The 22,225-nt window shown below is 39.5% G+C and overlaps 1 protein-coding gene and 1 long non-coding RNA gene across 2 annotated transcripts in view; one reads left to right on the forward strand and one right to left on the reverse strand.

Annotated features, from left to right (window-relative positions):
• Window positions 1-8,509, reverse strand: part of LOC119890410 (collagen and calcium-binding EGF domain-containing protein 1-like) — a 33,807-nt gene extending 25,298 nt beyond the window's left edge. The window contains exons 1-2 of the mRNA XM_038701676.1: window positions 7,990-8,509; window positions 6,155-6,235 (exon numbers count right to left, since the gene is read on the reverse strand). Of these exons, the coding sequence (XP_038557604.1) occupies window positions 6,155-6,235; window positions 7,990-8,102 (194 nt within the window). The 5' untranslated portion in view covers window positions 8,103-8,509. The remainder of the gene's footprint in view (window positions 1-6,154; window positions 6,236-7,989) is intronic.
• Window positions 8,510-10,160: 1,651 nt separating this feature from the next.
• LOC119890814 lies at window positions 10,161-21,471 on the forward strand. The gene is made up of 3 exons (XR_005442309.1): window positions 10,161-10,214; window positions 14,409-14,497; window positions 15,806-21,471. It is a non-coding gene; the product is annotated as an uncharacterized LOC119890814 (long non-coding RNA).
• Window positions 21,472-22,225: the final 754 nt, after the last annotated feature.

A 22,225-nucleotide genomic window follows, 5' to 3' on the forward strand; every position in this document is an offset into this window, starting at 1 on the left:
TCAGGGAGCCATGAATGTCTCTACAAAACTTAATGGCAATATAGGTTTTGTGTGTCTCAAATACCCACCAACAAGACAGACATTGAAACCCTAAAATCGAACTTGTTTGGTGGAACTTATGAGGGGTGCTACACAGTCTGGGACTGATGGTTTGCCTGAGAATACCACTTTAGTTGCAGAGAAAGTTGGATTGTTCTGGTTGAATTGTGGTTTACTCTGCCTTGGCTTGTAACAGTGGTTCTTCACTTGATTGCTTCATGTGGGAAAAAATTGCCAGCATTCTTCCAATTTCACCATTTGTTGCATAAGTACTAAAGGTTTTGGGCACATTAAAACTCTTCATCCACATTCAACCAGGAAAAACAGGGAAAAAACAACTTGGATAGAACAATACTTTAATATAATGGATTTTCAGGACACATGTGTATCATTTTAAAGGGAGGAAATTAGACAAACGCATCCAGACTGTATTTTGAACAGAAAGAAGAAACAGAATGCAGCATATCTGATGTGGACACTATCCACATATGAGACACATGTGAATGCCAGCTGTAAAGAGGCCTTCCTGCCTTCTGACCAACAGTCAGCACGCAATCACATGTTCACAGAGGCAAACCCAGCATGAGTGGTGTGGTTGTGGTTCAAATCTGAGGTTGACTTAAACTAAACGTCTCATTATTAAAGCTGGCATTATGCCTTTTACCGGTCGGGCTCTTTTGTACAGTAGGCACACAAGATCAGAAACAGATCATGTCAACAACAAAGAGCCGTACTGTCTAGTGATGCTGGTAAAGATGTTGTCAGGTAAGCACAGCTGTATTTGTGTACTGTATGTGTGGAAAATGAGTACTTCATCTATAACAGATGGATAGCGAATTTGAAACAAAAATGTGTGGAATGGGCCAACAGTGTAATGATATCAGAGACCCCCACTAAGAAACTTATTCTATTCTATCTATGACAGATATTCTGCCAAAATGACCAAATCCTGTGTGACTCAGCCTTGAGATTTTCCTGGAGGCAAAGACACACTGACTGTAAGCAATGCTTTTTTTCTAAGCCTTATTTTTTGTACTGTTTTCATCAGACCACTCTTCTCTGCACTTCATCGTACTGCAGAAAGTCAAATAGGAGAAGTGTGAGGAATATGGACACATCATAATTCAATAACTTTCTTCACGTGGTAAGATCTTTTCAGTTAAGGCACAAGAAAAAGACACGCTTTAAAAATTTGAAGAATCGAGGAAACAGATGCGATATTACTATATGTGTTATGACATGCCCCCCCCCCAGCTTCATCTGAATTGATGTCAGTTTCTGATGATCGCTGCACACCTGGATCAGCATATTTTCTTTATGTATTTGCACATATAACATACTGTACTGTCCACACAGGCATCACATCTGTCAATTTAAGATTATTTTCATCATCGATTAATCTGCTGCTTAATTGATTAATCTTTGGTCTATAAATGTCAAAAAATATGAAAAGTGCCCATCACAATTCCCTAAAGCCCATGGTGTCATTTTCAAATTACTATTGTCTTGGACCATCAGTCCAAAACCTGACTAGTATCATAAAAGACAAAGGAAGGCGGCAAATCCTCACAATTTAGAGGCAGGAACTACACAATATTTGGCTTTCTTGTTTAAAGATAGCCAATGTAACTTTTGCTGAACTGTTGCCACTTTGGTTTTAATGTATGTAGCAATTATAGAATAATGAAAATGCTCAAATGTAGCGTAACAGTAACACAAAAAGAGAAGGGTTACAAAGTACAAAGTGAATTTGTACCTTAATAGGTGTTAATTGTGTATGATGTCTTGCCATCAGCTCTTAGAAATTGCTGTAAATTGCTACTATGTTGTTTTGTTATCTAAATTTTATTATCTTTATATCAGACACAGGGTTTTCAGAGGATTTAGTTACGCTGCTCTACCTGTGCATTTCTCAATTTCTGTGTTTGACACTGCAGGACAAACATGTACATTCGGGAAGATTTTTCACCATAAAACGTCCACAGCGCATATTCCAGTGGATTTGTCAGTCTCCAGTCAATGATTTATGTTACTTTCAACTGAATCGTGTTATTTCTTCTTTCAAAAGTTGCATAGTCTCACAATTCATTTTAATAATCGAAATTTGATGTTGTTAAAGTTCCTCTCATTACATCCCACACATGCTCAAATGTAGCTGCCAGGATGACGTCTAGTCTCGATTTGTGACTGAAAATTCAAATTTGACTCAGCTTGACAGCAGTGAAATGCGGAACACTTGAAATACTGCTAATCTCAGTGAGCGCTGCTATTTGATGACTCATTCAGGTGCTGGAAAATGTCTGTTCTCTTCTTTTTTTTCCATTTCTGTTTCTGCAACAGTAGAGAACACACAAGTGTATTATGCGGAAATGGAAAAAGTGAAAGGTTAATTTACTCAAATCACTAGCAGAAATTATTAAGACACCCTGCCTGCTGTGAGATGATACTATAACAGAAGATGACACTGCTTATGAAATACTACTTATAGGATAGTATGGAATACAAAACTAAAATGATCCTACTGGGAGAGATGGATCATTGTAACAACAAAAGTAGTAAGTATGGAAACAATAAAAAGCCTCTGTGATATCAATCATCATCCCTTACTTCTGAGTAAGAGACTTACTGTAGCATAATATGATGGTGTTATCTACTGCAGTAATGAGCTCTGCAGGGTATTTAAACCAGAACAACATGGCAATCAAGTGAAAGGATGGTTTAGTGGAGCCCATCAGTTCTGTCAAATTTGGATGCCACAGCTGACAGTGTTTAGAGACAGAAAGCAGCAGAAATGAACTCTCATTATCATAAACTTGTTGTAACAGCCAGCACAGACAATACAGAAACAATAAATACAGTCACATACATAAACATGCAACCTCACACATATTCACATCCCTCAGAATCTGGGTACGCACCATGTGGTTTGGCACGGCTTAAATATGACCTCCAGCGAAGACAGAATAAAAACACGAAAAGGCCAGGACAATAGAAATGTAGAAATCTATCTGATTCACTCTCCTCGTGAAAACCGCAGTGGAGAAGGGGGATGAAACCTACAGCCAGTAAGGCCGTTGTTTAGATCGTGAGAGCAGTGAGGGTTTACTTCTACACAATACCACAAAACCCTCTGAGACAAAGACATCACATTACATTTTTTTTAAATTTAGCAAACAGTCTTGTCCACAGCAACACACGCTAAGCAGAAGAAGACAACGGCAAGACTGAGAAGATCAGGAACCAAAGGCAAGAAGTGGAAAGAGTCAGAGTCATAGTGCATAATTGGATTAAGGCAGTTTCTATTTGGGCAAATAAATCATCATAAGAAATTGTTCAGTATTTCTTAAATATGACTGTTAGACTTTTCTTAAACATCAAAGCATCATTTTCATAAGATCTGTCTTGTGTTGAGTGCTACCATAATTTAAGTACCATAAGTACCATAATTTGCTTCACTGTTTTGATAGCAACTAAGACCACTTTCTTTCGAAAGGTGTGAATTTTTAACATATCATCTTCAATCAGAACTCTAGAAATCTTACTTTTTTTCCCAGAGTGTTTGAGAGAGTAGTGCCAGCTGAAGAAATAAGAGAAGAAAACCAGAAATTATTGGAAAATGTCCAGCCTGTCTGGACACGACAGAGCTGTGGGTAAAGAGACTCTTAGACTGACCAGGTCTGGGTCAAATACCATTTACAAAATAATTGTCCAATCATATCTTGGCAACAGGAACTAGGCACAGTAGACCTGTCAAGGTTGGGATTTTACCACATGCATTGCAGTCATTACTGTCGTAAAACAATACTTGGGATCTTTAAATTTCCTCTTCAAAACAAACAACACAAAAGCAAACGTGTAAGAAATCTACTATAAAAAAGATGCTCCCAGCTAAATACTTTACTACCTATATAAGTAACCAGGCAGTAGCCTACTTCCAAGGCCAATGAGTACATCATTAACTAACTGCATTAATAATTCCCCATTATGTAAATGCAGACATGGATGAGTTCGGAGTTTGTGCTAACATTAGCAGCTCTGATCTGCTCTTTATTAGATTTGGGGAATTTTTCCGACACCCCACGCCAATTTTATCCAAGAATAACAAGCCAAACAGGGTTATTTTGCAGCATAATAATGTTTTGATGTGATATTTTTCCTTGTCTGGTTATAATAACATGACTTACTAATACAAGAACAATGGTGTGTCTTGCATGTCTTCTACATTGATCATCAACTGGTGAAGACTATGGGTTTTTTTCTCATGTAAGTAGCCATCCAGTGCATATTAAAGACCTCTTTCACAAGGTTCTTGTTTCAAAATGAGATAGCTGTAACATAAAACTCAGTGACTTTTAGCTGGCAAAATCGCTGGTTGCTGACTAGCAATGAGAAGAGAATGTCTTCCTTTGCCTGAAATCACGGACCAATTGTTTTAAAAAATGCTCAAAAAATCACTGCAAACTGCTTATGCCCTGCAGTGGAAAGCTTGACAGGCATAGCACATGCACTGAGGGGAGTAGGGTTTAGGCTACAGGTCAATTGTCAGCTGAGTCTGGAGTACTTTGCAGAACCTCCTCAAATCTGGAACATGAACAGTAAAAAGAACAATTATCTAGATAACTCAGCAAACCTCCTTTGTGAAACTGACCTCAGACCTACAGTAAGAAGTAAACATCCATCCCGACAGACTAAAACATTCAGACTGTCTGAAAAGATTGTAATATGTAAGGCCACTTCATCAGCCCTGTCCACACAACACACTGCTCTCATGAATATGACTTTCATGAATTAAAAGTAAAACTGCTATAGATAAAGCTGATTGCCCTAAAGCTATTTGCAAAATCAATTTGCTCCAGGTCTGTGCTGAACTGCCTTGAGAAACATGGCAAGGAAAACGGCAGCCTCATCTAATCCACCTACTCCAGCACTGCACATCTCTTTTACAGCCAGAAATTAAATGTGACGCAGAACCTGTTAGAGTCTAACCTTGACAGTAAACAGATCAGATGGTCTGGACTCACACCAGACCTGGTGCCTCATTTATAAAAAGATCTTCTTACGCCTACAACCAAATCCATGCCAAAGTTTGGCTCCAGAACGAAGTTATCTAAACGTCAAAATGAGTGATTTACATTGATTTTCTCATGTTGTGTATGATGTATCATGAGCTAAAAGTCTTACAACCTTCCACAACGTCTGTATTGAATTAATTTATTTCCTTCGACCTATATTTCAAGATGCTCATATCAAAGGATATGTTAATAAATTAGACCCTGGAGACTGTAAGTAATAGAGAAAGAAGAGTAAGAAAGGAAACAATTCCCGATATTCCCCTCCTCCCTGATTTATTTAGTGTTTGCCCTTTTCTAAATTAAAAAAATACTTCTCTATTCACTGATGAGTCAACAGTTCAACCAAATTTGGTGTTGTTAATCACTTTATGGAGTCTGTAGCATGGTTTCTCTAAATGGATAAGTGCAATAAAAATAACCCTGTCAGACTACTTCTACATTTTAGGTTATGATGCAGGCCTCACTCCCCGAGGGGGAAGCCTTCCCTAAATGTTTAAGCTTTGGACTCAAGCTGAGAGAGTGGGAGCTCAAGTTCAAATTCTCCTTTACTGTCACAGAGCCAGGCGGGTGGAATTCAGTTCAGTGCAGATGAAAATTGCAGGACAAGATAAGTGAACATTTCACAACAAGTGTAGCTGCTGTTGGTTGACAAATGACAACAAACTTCAGTTCTTCAGTGAAGATCATCATTGAGTCTCTGAGTGATGATCTTCAGGAAATTATTATTATTCTCTCCCAAGTGGATATATAGTTTCCAAAAAGGGGGTGTACTGCATGAAGTTCTGGAAATGACACAGCAGGGTGGTTTAGTGGTTACAGAAACTGCTCCAAAGCCCAAGAAAGTTTCAGGTTCAATCAGGCATCAGCAACCACTTGTCCCGTCTGTATCCTTGAACAAATCACTGTTCTGGGAAAGGCAGTCAGCTAAATAACAAAATATGTATAATGTGCAGTAACTCCTTGCTGTTTCACTCAGTGGGTCAGACTCATTAGACCCAAGGGCACCACTGTGGGTCACCACAAGGGAGAGTTGTGAGTCTTACCTGAAGCAAGTGCTGTTCTTCCCCCCAGCTCTGACACAGGGATACTCCACGGTCAAGATTTTATTATCTGGACACTCCGTTCTGACAAAAGAAAGACACAAATGTGACTGGCACTTTTTACACAGTTTTCCAGCAGGTCTACACATACTCATGGGGGGGGGGGGGGGGGGGGGACACAGGGAAACAGGGTACGTTGCGGTTCATGGTCGGTGCCTTAATCCCCAGGCCACCAGGGCTCCCCGATAGTTTCTGAACAGCTGTCCAAACCATCAGGGGGTTAAACCTCAATAGTACTTTGACACGAATGGCTAAATTGTCCCCATTTTCTCTGTACAGAATGCACTATTACACATACATAGCATCACACTAGAACCCGATTGATCCTGGAGATCTGAGGCTGATATTGATATAGATATTTAAGAGATTCAGAAACCAGATAACAATATATTTTTTTTAACAAAAACACATTTAAGCTGAAACGATTAATCGATGAACCGATAAGTCAATCGACTTAGTAACTGATTAACTGTTCAAGCAATTGTTTTGGGTGAAAAGACGCCAAACACTGAAATGCTCCAGCTTCTCCAATGTGATGATTTCTGGAAATTGAATAGCGTTAAATGAATGTGGGTTTTGGACTACTGCCTTTGACTTCACCTTGGCCTCAGCAAAATTATGACTGTTCACTATATTCTGATATTTTATGGGCCAAATGATTAACCAATCAATCAAAATGACTGGCAGATTAGTCGATAATGTTAGGTGCAGCCCAGAAAATAGCTGAAATTAGGCTTTTACATTTTATAGCTGAAAAACCTGTCAGTGCTCTCTGCTGGACAAACTCTGCAATGTACACTGTTACTAAATGTCTCTCCTGTAGTTATACAGCAAGACATGCCATGAACATGACATTATACATTGTGAATATCAAGACCAAAATAACATATATAAAACCTACAAGTCTGATTTTATTTATTAACTTTACAGCCGGGGAAAAATCACTAATACAGCTAGGCCTTCCAGTCTTCAGCTCAACCATGTGAAGACTTTACGTGGTTTAGTTTACACTGAACCTTTGAAGCATGAGGTAACTTTGACATGGTGTAGAGAATGTATAGGTCTACCTAAAAACAACACTGTTGGCTTATTGTCGGGTTTAACTTGCTGCTCAGCAGTTTCCTCTTCTCCTCAGAATATCTTGTGCATGTGCTCCACTCACATCCTCTCCTCACCTCCTGACCTACCGTCTCCGGGCACCTTAATAGCATCTGTCATGTTATGTCTGAGCACAAGAAACATTTGGCTCTATGCACCGCGACCGATTCCAACCATTTGGAGTTTCCCTTTGCCTTTTGCATTTCCTTGAAAATCACATTAGATTAGACGCGCTACAGCGGTTCATCCAGGGGTCTCCTCTTTGACAGCCTGCTCTCAATAGCAGAAACCAGTAAAACATAGACTAAACTTTAGGTTTTTGGCACTGTGTGCTAATCTGACAGCGAGGTGCTTTGAGTTTAAATGAAATGCCAACACATATAGCCTAATGTAAGTGGAGCGGGTGTTGCCCAAAACTTTGGTCTCATATTCAGCTTAAAAACGGCTCTAGATCATCAGTAAACTGTTATTCAGACTTTTGTGGTTTTACTGTTGTTTGTGAGACGTTCTCTTTAGGCTTTTCGTTGAGTTTTGCATGATGAAATCCCCGAGATTTGTAAACCACTACATCCCCCAATAAACTCATTATGGATGAGGTTGACGTGCGTCATCAGCTGCCGTTCATTCTCAAAAGATCGAGATATTTTCAGGGATCCTCTAATCAAGTCCATGAGACTTACCTCGAGGTGTCCACTGCGAGCGTCGTCCTGATAGAGCTGGCACCAGATTCCCACAGGAAAACAACACAGATAGCGCCAAATGGTAAAAGAGTCGCACCATAAAGTTGACCCATGTCCCCTCTGCGCTCCGGGACAGATGATCTGTTCAAGTGAAAAAAACTTCACATCAGCAACACGCCGACGTTTTCATCTGTCAGTGACCCGCGCGGCAATTGGTATCAAAATATCAGGGATCCTTGTCAAGTATCCCGCAGAGGTGACGCACATGGAGCCTGTGGATAATAAGTGCTGCGCTGTGCGTCGGGAGCCCCGTCCTAACTTTACGCGCTGAAGCAGAGACCCCTTGGAGAGCTACTGAAGGGTTTACAGCCCAGTGTGTTGTCACTAATCCCTCTGGATTTACATTCCTGACTTAAAAGTAGAGACTTAAAGTAGATACAGCCGCACTGCCCAGCGGTGGTGATGACGTATTGCGTTATAATAATAGTAAAAAAAAAAAACTTAAATGGCGCCCTTAATCTTATACTGCTGATATTTTCTAAGTCAACACATTTCATGGTTGCGTATAACAATATCACAGTGAGGTGGGAGGAAATTCTGACTGTGGGGGTGGGCGCTATTGGACCCTGAAACATGGGGTTAATGTCATTAAACAGAAAAGGCTGACTAATGACAAATGCACAGAATGCCAACACACTCTATGGATAACAATACAATTTTACCTCAAATTTAATGTGTAGCACATTTAATACAAAGTGCTTACTGAAAACACTAAGACACTAAAACTAGACTAAATTACAAAAGAGAATCAAATTGCAAACTAAATGAAAAATAAAGCAAAAGTCAAGAAAATAATAAGAGTGAAATAAGAGCATACATATGAAATTGGCCCCGAATTTAATAAAAACCATGGTCAATCAGATTTAATTAAAAAACTATAAATTTTGAGGCAAGTCCCAGACTGGGCAACTCTTCTAAAAGTTCCAAATACATGCAGCTAAAAGCAGTTTCACCATGTTTGGATTTCATTTTGGGAACAACCAGACCAGAGCCAACCCCCAAGGTCCCAAACCACTTTGTGATTTTTAAAAGAGCAGTAACCTGACATGTGGTCTTTGACAGATGCAAAAATGTGATAATTGGATTTAGGATTTGAGCTGAATGGGATGCAACTTTCTGAGAGCAGACAAAAGTATAACAAGTATATGATATCATAACAAGTATTCTAGAAACACAGGCATGGATCAGCTTTTCTAAATCGAGTTTGAACATGAATTTTGGGTAGCTGTTCAGAACTTAATCCTTGATGATTTAGTGACAGAGAGCTTTAGTTTTTCTTCTTTTGGCACCAAAGATTTATCCATTTTATAGGAAATTGTGTACACCTACTGAGTTTGGTCAGTGCATGTTATCAGGCAATCTATAAGACAGTTTGTCAATTAACAGGTTACAGGCAGCCTCAGTGCAATACATTTCTGAAGACTCATCCAATTTTTGAGGAAGAATAGAGCAATTTGTCTCTGATCTTTGCAAAAGTTAGAAAAGAGCAGTAAGTATAGCAATAATTAATGTGCTGCATCCAGATGAAACAAAACTTGGTGTAGGGTCCACTTGTTGCCAAAATGCTATTGGAACCACACGCAAGCATCAGGACTAGGAAGAAGTGAAAGATGTGCTAATCCCAGTCTCACCCAGGAGGTGCTCAGTGCATGTTTTTTCAAACTCACAGCCAATCAAATAGAAGAGATTTTACTTCGTGTTGATGTCTGATCTCACAATCTGCTATGTATTTTGATAAAAATGAGATAAACCTTATAACAGTATCTGTCGAGTTTGGTTTGGAAATTAGTCTAAAGGTGGAGGGAGGAGGATTTTTAAAAACGCCTCCATGTAGAGGTCAGTTTTCTCCATCCATCCATCATCAACCACTTATCCTGCGTACAGAGTCACAGGATAAGCGGCTTACATCGCGCGAAAGGCGGGGTACACCCTGGACAGGTCGCAAGGCCACACATAGAAAGACAGCCACTCAGACTCACACCTAAGGACAATTTTTTGGAGACACCAATTAACCTAGCCTGCATGTCTTTGGATGGTGGGAGGAAGCCGGAGCACCCGGAGACAACCCACGCGGACACGGGGAGAACATGCAAATTCCACACAGAAAGGCCGGGGCAACCAGGGTTTGAACCCACGACCTTCTTGCTGCACCACCGCACCGCCAGGTCAGTTTTCTATGCATGATAATTATCTTCTCATTATTTATGTGTTTTTTTAAAATCATACTTGCAATCTCAGCCTGATTACTTTACTGATTAGTATGTCATGAGCTTTTAAATCTGGACTGCACATACTGCTCTGCATCTGATTAACCTCGCACAATGTGTACACAATTTGTATTTCCCCATTATTTTGATGAATTGCAATATAAAATTAACTATCTAGAATCAATGACATTTATGAACTTATTAACTGTACATTTTAGTTTCTTTTTATCAGTGCTGAAAAGAATATTTTTCATTCCTTTCACAGGTCTTTCATATTACTGTGAAATGGAAATTTCTGTGGTGGCCAGCTTAGAAGACGCTGTAACTTTATTTCTCTTCTTGACACATGGGTAATATAAAACAACATTAATACAAATTAGAGTCTGACCTAATAGTGAAATCCAAGATGAATTGTACAGTATTGCTTAACATCTTCTGTTTGCAGAACCTGAGAAGAAACATTTCAGTGACATTTTACAGATATACCCCTACAAAATTGTAAGTGCATTCATTCGTCCACTAATGATGTCATATGAGATTAATAATGGCATACATAAGGTCATTATAATTTCACACATAAGTCCCTACCTGCATAAAAACACTTTAAATGTCCCTGAATATGATACAAATGTTGCAGTGAGGTTTTATTCAGGGTGACTTGATTTCCAGTTACATTACTTGAGTTTCTGTGGGAAGTTTTATATGACCCCCTGAAAGAAATAAAGGGTTATTCTATTGTTGTGGGAGTAGATCTGACCAATAGTCACCTCAGTGGAAAATCCGGCGCAGTGGTCAGTGGACGGTCAGACGATGTTAGGTAACTCTGTACTCAGTGGTCTCCTACACCGTCTATTCCCCCTGGTGCATGGGGTTCTTGGCCACTGTTCAATAGAAACAGCTGGTTTTATTCACCACAAATGAATCATGTTAGAAATACACATGCACTCACTTACACATACTGTATACATGCATGCACACCGTAATGTGGTCTAGCACATCAAATTAAACTGCACAGTCTCCTTTGGCTCCATTCCCTCTAGAATCAAATAAATTCATAAAATATATAAAGCAACATTATTAAAGAACCGCAGCAAAAGGCAGCTGTAGAAATGGCAGCCTCTGCTTCATTATTACGACCACACAGGCCATGGTTTCTCTTGTTCCCATGAAGGAGAGTCTCCTTTCTCGGTTTACTTTGGTTGTGGTTTTTATTTGGTGTTTGTCTATCTGCATGTAAGCATGCTGGAAGAAATGTGTTTTTCATTTGAGAGCTGGGGCCACATTCTGTATTGTTACCAACTTCTTGTCATTCATGGACAAAACTGCCCAATTGTGAAACACATGAAAGCAAAGACATTTATTCTTAACTTCCCGAAGGAGTTAGAGTGGACTTAAATTTGGGGCAACATCTCTGTTGCTCATCACCTTTAGCCACTCTGAAGTAGAATACATTTACCACTGAGTCCTTAGCATTGCTTGAAATGTAGCATTGAATGATTATGTTTACAGGCACACCAATTATCTAATTTCTACTAATCAGCTAATTTAACAGCTACATTTCCCAGTACTTTAAGACATGCGCTGTTTATACTCATCTGATTACTGCATATGCCTGTTACTGAGACACTGAGCAGAAATGTGGATGTCTAAATGCACTTATTCCTCATGGGACTTTAATTAGGAAATGACAGTTCAAATGAAGCCATTTTCTAGATCAGCCAAACGTGTACTTTCTTTATGCAAGCAGACCAACAGAGTACGGCACAAACTTCAGCTTTATTCATTTTCTATGGGACACGAGAGGTACGGGGTTAAAAGCTGAAAGATTTGATTAGGGTGACATTTGACTGGTGATGCTACAGGGATTTGCAGAAACACTGTAAAAGACTAAGTGATGCAGCTGTGGGTCAGGAAGTTTAGTGGAGTTTCTGGGATCCCTTGCCTCCAAATTTCCAGATACAAACAAAAAAAAATGCTGTTTGGCATAAAGTCACATTGTTAGTGCAAGTCTTGGTTGCTTATTCACATGATGTTTGCTAACAAGCAAGCTCCTCCCTAACTTGCAAGAATTGTGCCATTTGTTCACAAAGACAAATTTGTAATGACTAGCATATGTGCTATTGTCATACCTAAAGGCAAAATCAACTGAAATCATTTCAGACAAGGTTTCCTGCCTGAATCACAACAAAACTCCTGGGAAAGTGTGCATTCAATAAAAATAAGATCATTTTAGCTGTTAACTATCAACTCGTCCACCACCATACATGCTCAACCACAACTGTCTTTAATAGAACCTACCAGTCCTGGGTAAACACACTAATAAGCAAGGCTTTTGACCACACTTCATTATTCTCCCACTTTCAAGTACCGTCACTGCAGGACCCAATCAGGTTTTAGCAGCAACACACCATCAACTCGACTCAAATGACAGAGAGAGTACTTGATGTGTGTAACTTTTTTGCCTACATTAGCTCAAGGAGCACAGCCCTTGAAGATACTATCTGTGCTGAGTATGTGGACGACATTAGCCTCACTAGAAACCTCATCTCTTCTTTCAGACAAGTCCATGCAGGTGGAAGTTCAGCATTTGAACATGACCCCGAATGGCAGGAGGGGGCAAGAATTACAAATTCCTCTCATTAGAGACATGTTGTTGCTAATGTTGTTGTTGTTGTTGTTGTTGTTGTTGTTGTTGTTGTTACTGTATCTGGGTGGTGATGGAGAGTTTATGGCTCCAATGGCTAGTTATCCGTCTTGGAACTCCACTCTTAAGTCACATGGTGGAGAGGAATCAAAGCTCCTTCGTCAGTTAAGAGTACTGACCCACATAAGTATGCTAGTGGATGACCTACTGATGGTTCTGGTGCAAGTTTAGATAATCAAAGAGGGTACTGCCCCAAAGGAATGAAGCAGCAATCTCTCAGCTTAAGGACATGATGAATGCATCCCACCCTCTGGCTGACCTTCACTCAAACGAATCTGAGAAAGTACTCCCCCCACCAGGACTAAGCATGTCCAGCAGTCTCTTTTACACACTGCAGTCTTTAACCTTTGGCTCTGATGAGCTTTAGGTATGACGCGTTTCTCTTTTTAAAAAATTGGATGGTTTTGATATTTTGTTACCTTCATAAAGAAGATTATACGGTAGACTTGAATTTGCAATAATTGTCTTGAATATACTCTCAAACCATCTGTCAGTCTCAGAACACCATTGCTTCTTTCAGTGTTGTGCTGTCAGTCAATTTAAGAACCGGTGACCCTTGTTGTAAAGTAAGAAAAACATGGTCTTATACACTGCAGAGTTAAGAGATACAATACTGCATGCACTTTTGCAGTTTTTACCTATTAGTGATATTTAATCCATTGAAACAGCTGCATATTAGAACTGACATAAAGTAAACATCAGAGACATATTTGTAATCTTACACAGCAAGTTAAAAAAAACTGTGACTAAGTCTATTTCCTCATAATGCTTTTTGTCCTTACAGTCCATCATGAAAAGACTGGACAAGTAACATTTTCCAGTCTCTGTGTTGGCAAAATATTCAGTTCTCTTTTGACTGATAAACTAACACAGTATCGTGACCTCATGTCACAGAGCTGCACAGAGATAACTTACATGTATACTCAGAAGATGAATAGATTTCTGTAACATCTCTTCATCTGTGTGATTTATTCATAACTGTAGTCTTCCACTGCCATTAGCAACACTCCCACTGAACGGTGCTTGTCAATAAAATACTGACAGGGAGTTGTATGAAACAAACCTGGCTAAAGTTTTCATGTCTTCCAGTTGGATACAATGCTGCAGTTCTGTTTTTATTGTAGTTTGTTGCTTGGAAACGGAGGAAATATGAGCGCTGCATGCCTCTCTTATCATAGTAAACACCTGACTGTTCAAGCCAAATAACATAGAAGCGATCCATCAATGTCAGAACAGATCATGTGGAAGGAAAAACTCTTGTGATATGACTTAGATTGCACAACTCAAATGTTTTGGTGTTGGTTTATGTTTAGCAGAGACAAAAGTTAATAAATTGACATTTGGCTGACCTTTGGACAAATGCTTTGGCTTGCTTTTTTATTTTCTTTCCTTCATCACTTCTGACAATTTGTTGGTTTACAACCACAGGTCTCATTGTTACTTTTCAGCAGGAGCTTCAGTGTGGTACATGCCTTATTTTCACACTGACATGGACAAGATCAGGTTGGACATGGACCTGGGACTCCACTGGGACAAGGTATGAACTTGTAAAAACACAGCAGCATCAGCTCTTATTGTGTCATGAAATTCATGAAACAGGAAAAAAGGGATTTCTTTCCTGCTCATAAAAGCTCTAGAGAAGCCAATGGAAAATTATTTTTTGGTTTTCTTTACAAAGTTATGTCCTCCCACCTTCCAACTGCTGTTCAACATCTGACTTTAAGCTTTAGAACAAAGCCTCTTTCGGAAAATGTTGTTTTTAATATTTCTTAACTGCAGGTTGCTAATTACACACATTTCCGGGGAACTGTCACTACTGCCACACCAATATCTCAGTTTCCCATTTGTCTGCAGTACATCAAGCACTAGCAATCCTAAAATCCAGTCTCGTGTCTTTCGTTTACATCACCCTAGCGGGTTTAAGTCGGGGTTATAAACACAGGTTTCCAAGCAAAATTTTTGTGAGGTGCATGCATCCAGTAGGTAGAAATGAAAACTGTTGAAAAGTTCATACATACTTATGTTAATATCCAGATTGAGGGGGCTTCTATCTTCTTAACATGGGCTGCAAGAAAACAAGAGGATTTCATACTAACGTTACTGTTTTTAATGCTAAAAACTAATGCTTTGGTGCTTTTCACCCTTGACCCCTGTTGATGATTTGGGACACATAGAAGTAATTTGTCACTACCTGCTAGAGCTAAATTTGTGTTGTTTCTGTTTGCATTATTAGTGCTACTAGCTGGCATATGTGTATGCGTCATGATAGTTAGCTAGAACGGACAGATATGCTGACAGTCTGTCAGCATATGCTGTGTATGTAGTGAAAAAGTTTTGGAAATGTAAATGACAGCTGTATACATATTCATCTATAAAGAGTAATTTTACTTTCCAGGTTTCCAGCAGGTTGCTTAAATTCTAAATACAGAAAAGTGCAATATTCTGTAAGCTATCATGACATAGTGGCAACATGTTTTCTACTCTCCTGCTTAGCACGCTTCCTTAGTTGTATTCAGTGTGAAATACATTCCTAGCCAAAACAATTTATGAAATCCTCATTTATGGAGTAGCCTAATGTTGGAAAAAGTACACAAATTACGAAACTCTGCTGTTGTCCTAACCTCACCACATACATCTAATCTTTCAGAGAAAAATTGCCATAATCAAAAGCTGGTTTCCGGCTATAAGTTTTGATCACAGAGCACACCATTCCTCCTGAGTGAACTTATGGTACCATTTTACCCCCTTTAAATTCTGTCACTATTGTACCCGCACAAGCTATGATTTATAGTTTGTACGAGGCTTTGAAAGGGAGAGCATTTTTGTTGTTTTTTTGCTCTCACAGGTGCACCCAACAGTCAGCAGCTGAAAACACAGACTCTCACAAGCAAGTCCGGCTTTGACAGGACTCAGACCTCAACAAATGTTGCCCCACGTAGCACTGCAGCCATGTGCTGAAGCTGTGTCAACTGTGATGGATTTGGCTCGCCTCTGCGGATGATGACGTGATATATTAGCCTACATAAGAAGAAAGAACAACAATAGGACCAATGATTCTGGAGACAAATGAACAAAATAACTGTCTATTTCAAGTCTGACCATTGTGTTATCACAGGTGAGATGATACGAGACAATGGGCTGTGATCTAATGATAGTGTAAGTGTAAAAATTACAAGTTGACGGATGTTATGTGCAGGACTATTTCTTGACCAGGCACAGAAACTTCCTGGAGACTTGATGTTACCGTGAGGCTGCTAGGAATGCCAGAGTGTTAGTTATTGAAATTAAGAATTAGTTGGAATAATTCTTTTAAGCAATAGAAGTACCTTGGCTGACAAATAAAAAAAGCACTACCTGCAGAAACCCAAATCCTTTAGTAATGCAACATTTGTAACACTGTTCTCCGAGAAGTGAAGTGCAGATTAGAAACACCAACGCAGGGAGATATCACTAAAGTCAGAAAGCAAGGAACTTAAAGGTTGCACTTTTAATTTACAGAGAGAAACGTGACAGAAAGTAACTAAAGAACTTCAAGTGGTAGATAAAACTTTGAGTTACTGAGGTAAACCACCTGCAGCAAATGTTGCAATAGCACAAATACTCCCTAATGACAACACCTACAGTATTAGCCCAGTTCTTCTTTTGAAATTGGGAGGGAATTTTACTTTTACTTTCTAAAAAACACCTGTCCCGTAAATGACCTACATAAGTCATGCCAGTGGTACTTTCTGTAAGAGTAAAGGTTTATACTGACTTAGTGGGAGGGTGTATTTTGATAAATGAGAAGCTGTGTATAATAACACTCAACTACATCCTACTCAGTCAAAGGAGGATTGCGTAGCACCGTGACCCAGCCAGGCGGAGAGGGCTGACACTTTGTGTGTGTTCAGTGATCAGTTTAATGGGGTAGAAACGGTGGCTATGCCTGGAATTCCTCTCAATATAGCCATGACCTCCTCGGACGGGAGGAATTACAAGATTGTTGGAGAAGACGGACCTTTTTTGACACACTGGGCAGATCCTGCGGTCAGACCTGCAGATCAGCAACATCACAAGCCCACAAAGTAAAATACTCTGTGACTTTTAGATGCTGCCCTCAACAAATTTTCTGCACATGCAGGCTTACAAAGTTTACAAAGACTCCCTGACTGACTCTAGTCCGACTGCCCCACAAAACAAATACTGTAGATTAGGGGGGAAGGAAAACACTTGCATTTAGTTCTTTGCATCAGGATGTCCATAATTTAGTCCTCTTTGCCAGGAATGGTTAAATACTTGACCCGAGAGCACAACAGTACTTCATAAACAAATATACTGCATGATTGCATTGAATTTCCAGCATGCATTGTCACAGTAGGAATCAGGAATACGCCTGGTATTAATCTACCACTTTAGCTAAATGGGACCACATGCAGACAAAAGTCAGATATGATATATGAAAAAGTGTGCGCTCCCTTCGCACAGCTGACTTTTAATTTACAGCCTACCATCAGCTCTAAAAAGATAATGTGAAAGCCTTGTCATGAATCAGGCTGCACCATGCACAGCTGTGTGGCCCGGGACAAACATTCCTGCACGCAGTAAGTCACTTACAGAGATGGTGGTAGAACACACACAATGGAAAAGACAGCATTATTCATCATTCTATTCACACTCAAGGGAAATATTTTATGTTTTCACTGACTTTGGAGGTGACGTTGCCCCAAAGGGAAAATAGACAGGGCGACTAATGGGGCCAATTTTTTCTCTAATTAATGGCGCACTGAGCCAAAGCGAAGGTCTGCTCACTGTCCACTCAGCACCAGGCTTCCCAAGTTAATCGCTATGTTTTAATTAAATGGACAATGTGCTTCCTTGGAACCCAGAGCTAATCTGATCAACTGAATGAATAATGATGACAGGTAATTCTAATTAGAGCTGTACACTAAATCTTGATATATATGTGTGTGTGTGCATGTTCCATGTTTTTATATCCCAGTGGGGCTTAAACCTGAATGCTCACTAACCGATGGGGACTTAGAGGGGAAATATTGAGGTCCCCATAGGTAGAGACTGCTTTTTGAGGGTAGAGGGTCCTTAAGACATGGTTTTAGGTTTCAGGGTAAGATTAGGGATAGGGTGAGGGTTAAGGTTAGGCACGTAGTTATGATTGTTAAGGTTAGGGTAAGGGGCTTTCCCCCTTTGTTGTGTCTGGTGACAGAGTTTATGTCACTGCACCCATTTACAATGAGCCCCTCTTTTTTGTCACTTGGATTATGGGAAGCCTTTGTTGTGTTGTTTGTGTGTTTGTATGTTTTCTCCACAAAGGGTGATGATGCTGCTTAGCAGTGGTGGAAAGAAATGGTAAGAGACAGGATACAAACCACAGTCTATGGTGCAAAAATTCAGACACTTTGTATCCCTGATATACACCTACATACACCTTCTTACAAGGTACTACAGCGTTATAAAAGCATTATGACATGACATGCCACAGTTTTCGCTGCTTCTTTGCTTCATGTTTTTGCACTAACTCAAGAGTTCACCTCTCTGGAAAATGGTTACACTATCATTTTAAGCATTTGAACAAACTGGTGATGTCTTTTTGCAGTTGAGGACAGTCTACAGACAAGTGTACACAGAGCAGGACAGGAGTATAAGACAGGACACACTGAATTCCCATCAACAGAAACCTGGAGTCGTTACTAGCTATTGTAGTTTAATCCTATTCAGAATGAAGAGGCTGTATCACAGCCTTCAATAATGAAAAACTACTGGTGGTAAACGTCAGTTCGGGTTAACGTTTTTGTATCCCTAAACATAAAGGCATCAGTTGAAACTGCCTCTCTAATCACCACAGGGTGGCTGATCAAAATAGGGATTTACAACCGACATTAAAATCAACAAAGGTTTCCTGGTTACCACAAGAACTTAGCCTTACAACCACTTTCTTGTTTTTAAAGTAACATCAGCTTTGTTTATGAGGAATTGTAAGTATGGCTGGAACACGTCCTTGGCCAATCAAACTGTTTGGATGAAAATACCTGTTGTTTTACAGTTTCCTTTACCTCGCCTTGCTAAAAGAATATACATGCAGAAAATATAAGACAGACCGGGTGTGTTCCCTTGGTCACTGACCCAAATAAAAAGCCATCGTTCACAATTCTTTTATGAGGACGATTAGGCAGTGCAGACATACAGGTTAACCTTGAGACCTGACAGAGGCACTGAGGGCCCAATTAAGATATTTGAGATGCAATATAAACAAATACTGAACAAATTGGACTTCAGGCAACAAATAAATTCTGGAGTTTTTAACAAGGTGGGCTTTATTCTACAGAACAGGCTGTTTGGAAATGGTTGGGAAGTGGTGATTTTAAAACTGTAAAGGTACCAGTAAGCAGGAGCAGATGGGGACAGCGGGCAAGCTTCTTGTGGTAAAGCCCTCAATTGCTCTGTGTAAATGTCCAACACGTGCTTTTGTTATTCGGCTGTCTTTACTGTTCCCTGTAAATTTGGAATTGTGAAGGTCGTCATCACGGTAAAATGCAGAATGCAAGTACCAAGGAGATGGTGTCATGAACAAACAATGATTTGAGCAAGCAGGGATGAATTAAAAGTATTCAATCTCATTACTTTAATCAAAACCATCTGATGACAAACAAGTCAGTCAACTGCAGAGAGGGCTGAAGAGTGAACTATCTGTTGTTGAAAGCCGACAGTGGAGGTCTGTAACACAATGTAATTGTCTTTTTAACTCTCTACCTTTGAAGTGAGAAAGGCAAGAAAAAATATGAAAACTCCCCGGAGCACTTTTACACTGTAAGGCACCAATTAGTCAAATCAAGAGGTACACAACTTGTTACAGTCTATTCAGGCATTGGCCAATGGAAATATTCAGTAGGCAAATTACAGTACAAGTTTAGTCTCAATTAATTAGCATTAATCAATTAATTATTGTAGAATGCACTAATGATGTTATACATTTATTCAGTAACGTGATCGGTGCTGTAACAATGCTAGTATGTGATGTATGATGTGGACACTGCCCATTAAATGTCTGTGCATGTCCCTGGTTTCGGTTTGTTAAATACTGAATTTGCCTCTAAGGTTTATTTATATCGTATTGAAAATTGGTTGCTATAGTAATCTGTTCTTTGTTGTTGGTAAAGATGTCCTGTGGGAGTAAAAATACAGTTCATTTGGTAAATAAGGACTTTTCTATGTCATTTTCCTTATCTACAAAATGAATGTAAAATATACTGTATGCCTATCTGCAACAATTATACTGTTGCCATAATTTCTTTATTTCTTGTCTTGTACTGTTAGGGCTCCCTGTCTCTTCAGTGGAAAAATCCAGAGGAGATTTAGAGAATTAATGCTCTGGGGCAATTCAGCAGCAGTTGTACCCACTTTTCTTGTAGCATTAGCTAAAATTCATCAAAATTTGAGCCTGATAACCAGATACCTCAAATGCCCCTCCTCTCTAATCACCAGGCTGTGGATGGCTCCTTATTTTATTAGCAACACACAATATTTGCTTTACAAGAATGAGGCAGATAGCAGAGAAATGGAGAAAATAAGGGATTTTCCAGTTCTGTCAAACTGAGATAGCATTCTCACATGAGCACTGACTGAAGTTAATAACATAAATTCACCGAAAGGGCTGTTTTTGAGAGTTTGGCACCTCTTATGAGAAACAGCCAGCTCTGTGTGTGTGTGTGTGTGTGTGTGTGTGTGTGTGTGTGTGTGTGTGTGTGTGTGTGTGTTTCTGAATGAATAGGCACATCTGTGTGGTCTGTGTCCTTGTGCAACCTGACGTTAACCTCCCACCGTGAGATAGAGCATTGGCAGAAAAGGGGTTGATAAGGAACAAAGGGGTTAATAGGATCTGGGACAGGCTCTTTCAGGTCTATAGGAACATAGTCATGAAAACAGACACAAAGTATGTCACATTAAGTGCCTTATTTAGCCAATTTAAATTTAGCTTTTTATCTTTGGCCTCTCTGTGTAATGGATTATTGTGTGACAGAAACTTCATCCCTTGTCTGGGTGCCGTGACTGATCTGAGACTCCTGTTAAGAACCTACTGCAGATATCAAATAATGTGTAATTCTTTGTTTTCTCTTTCTTTTTACAAATCAATCTATATCACTTTGGAAACATGTTGAGCTTGAAATATTTCCCATAACATCATTGTCACATAATCATCTGACTTCCATTATTCTATTTATTTCCCCTGGCAGGCGAGTCTGCTGGCTGGGAGTGATGTGTAGCCCATGGAGCAAGCTGTAAAAGCAGAGGACAACAGCTTGGCAGAGTAAAAAGCATGTCTCATACTGCAGTGATTAAAAATATAGAGCTACAGTATACAGTGTATCAATACTGATCAATCTGTTGTCCACTGTTATCATTCTTCTGTGTCTTTTCTTTTCTTTCACTGTTAATAGAACAATCCAAGGAAAACCATTGACATTTGCTGATTTTGACATCAGACTGACTCCATAATGTTCAAATAATAACACTAATCTGGATCGATTTGTGGTCACAGTCTCAGTTTTCTGTTCGTTTTTATTCCTTTTATGATAAAGAATCTAGAAAATAAGGCTCCAGCTGAAAAAATGTGGTCATTGAATGGTCTGAAATTCTCCAGGGTTGAAACACCACTAATAGCACCCTTTCACAGCACCCTTCAGAAGTTCAAAAATGCGCTTCATGCAGAAGAGCCTGTCAGCAAACACAACAACGGAGATAGTTTGAACAGAAACGAGTCTCATGTGTTTTTACTTAACGTTGCAGGGCCCATTGTTTACATGGAGAAGAGAGAGGCACACTGAGTCCAGCTGCTCTGGAATATTTGGGTCTTGCAGTCTTTAACACATCTTCATTGTAGTTCTCACCAGTCCTCCCCTGCAGCTGCAGTTGTGCACCATGCTGTCCTACTGAATGCACAGCAGGGACAGTTTGTTTTGATGAAGATATGTGTATGAATATACAATGTAGATTGTAACACCTGTTGCATTTGCATTCTGACTTTTTTTAGTTTCTTTCATCACCCTTAGTCTAAAGGTAACAGTGTTGGTTACAGTGCTAACTATTTATTTATTAGCGGTTGGTTAAAATAGAGTAGATGAAATGATATATAAAGAAGACAAACCAAGCAATTTGGTGGCTGTGGTTTAAAGTTCACCATTTTAAATCACTTTTAGTTATTATTGGTTGAACAAATTGCATCAATTAAACATGCGTTTCAGCCCCCTCCCCACAGAAATACTTTTTGTAAAGT

The sequence above is a fragment of the Micropterus salmoides genome, unplaced genomic scaffold, assembly GCF_014851395.1.
Source record: "Micropterus salmoides isolate LMB-PRFRI ecotype aquatic unplaced genomic scaffold, ASM1485139v1 Ms_hic_scaffold_6, whole genome shotgun sequence".
Taxonomy (NCBI): Eukaryota; Metazoa; Chordata; class Actinopteri; order Centrarchiformes; family Centrarchidae; genus Micropterus; species Micropterus salmoides.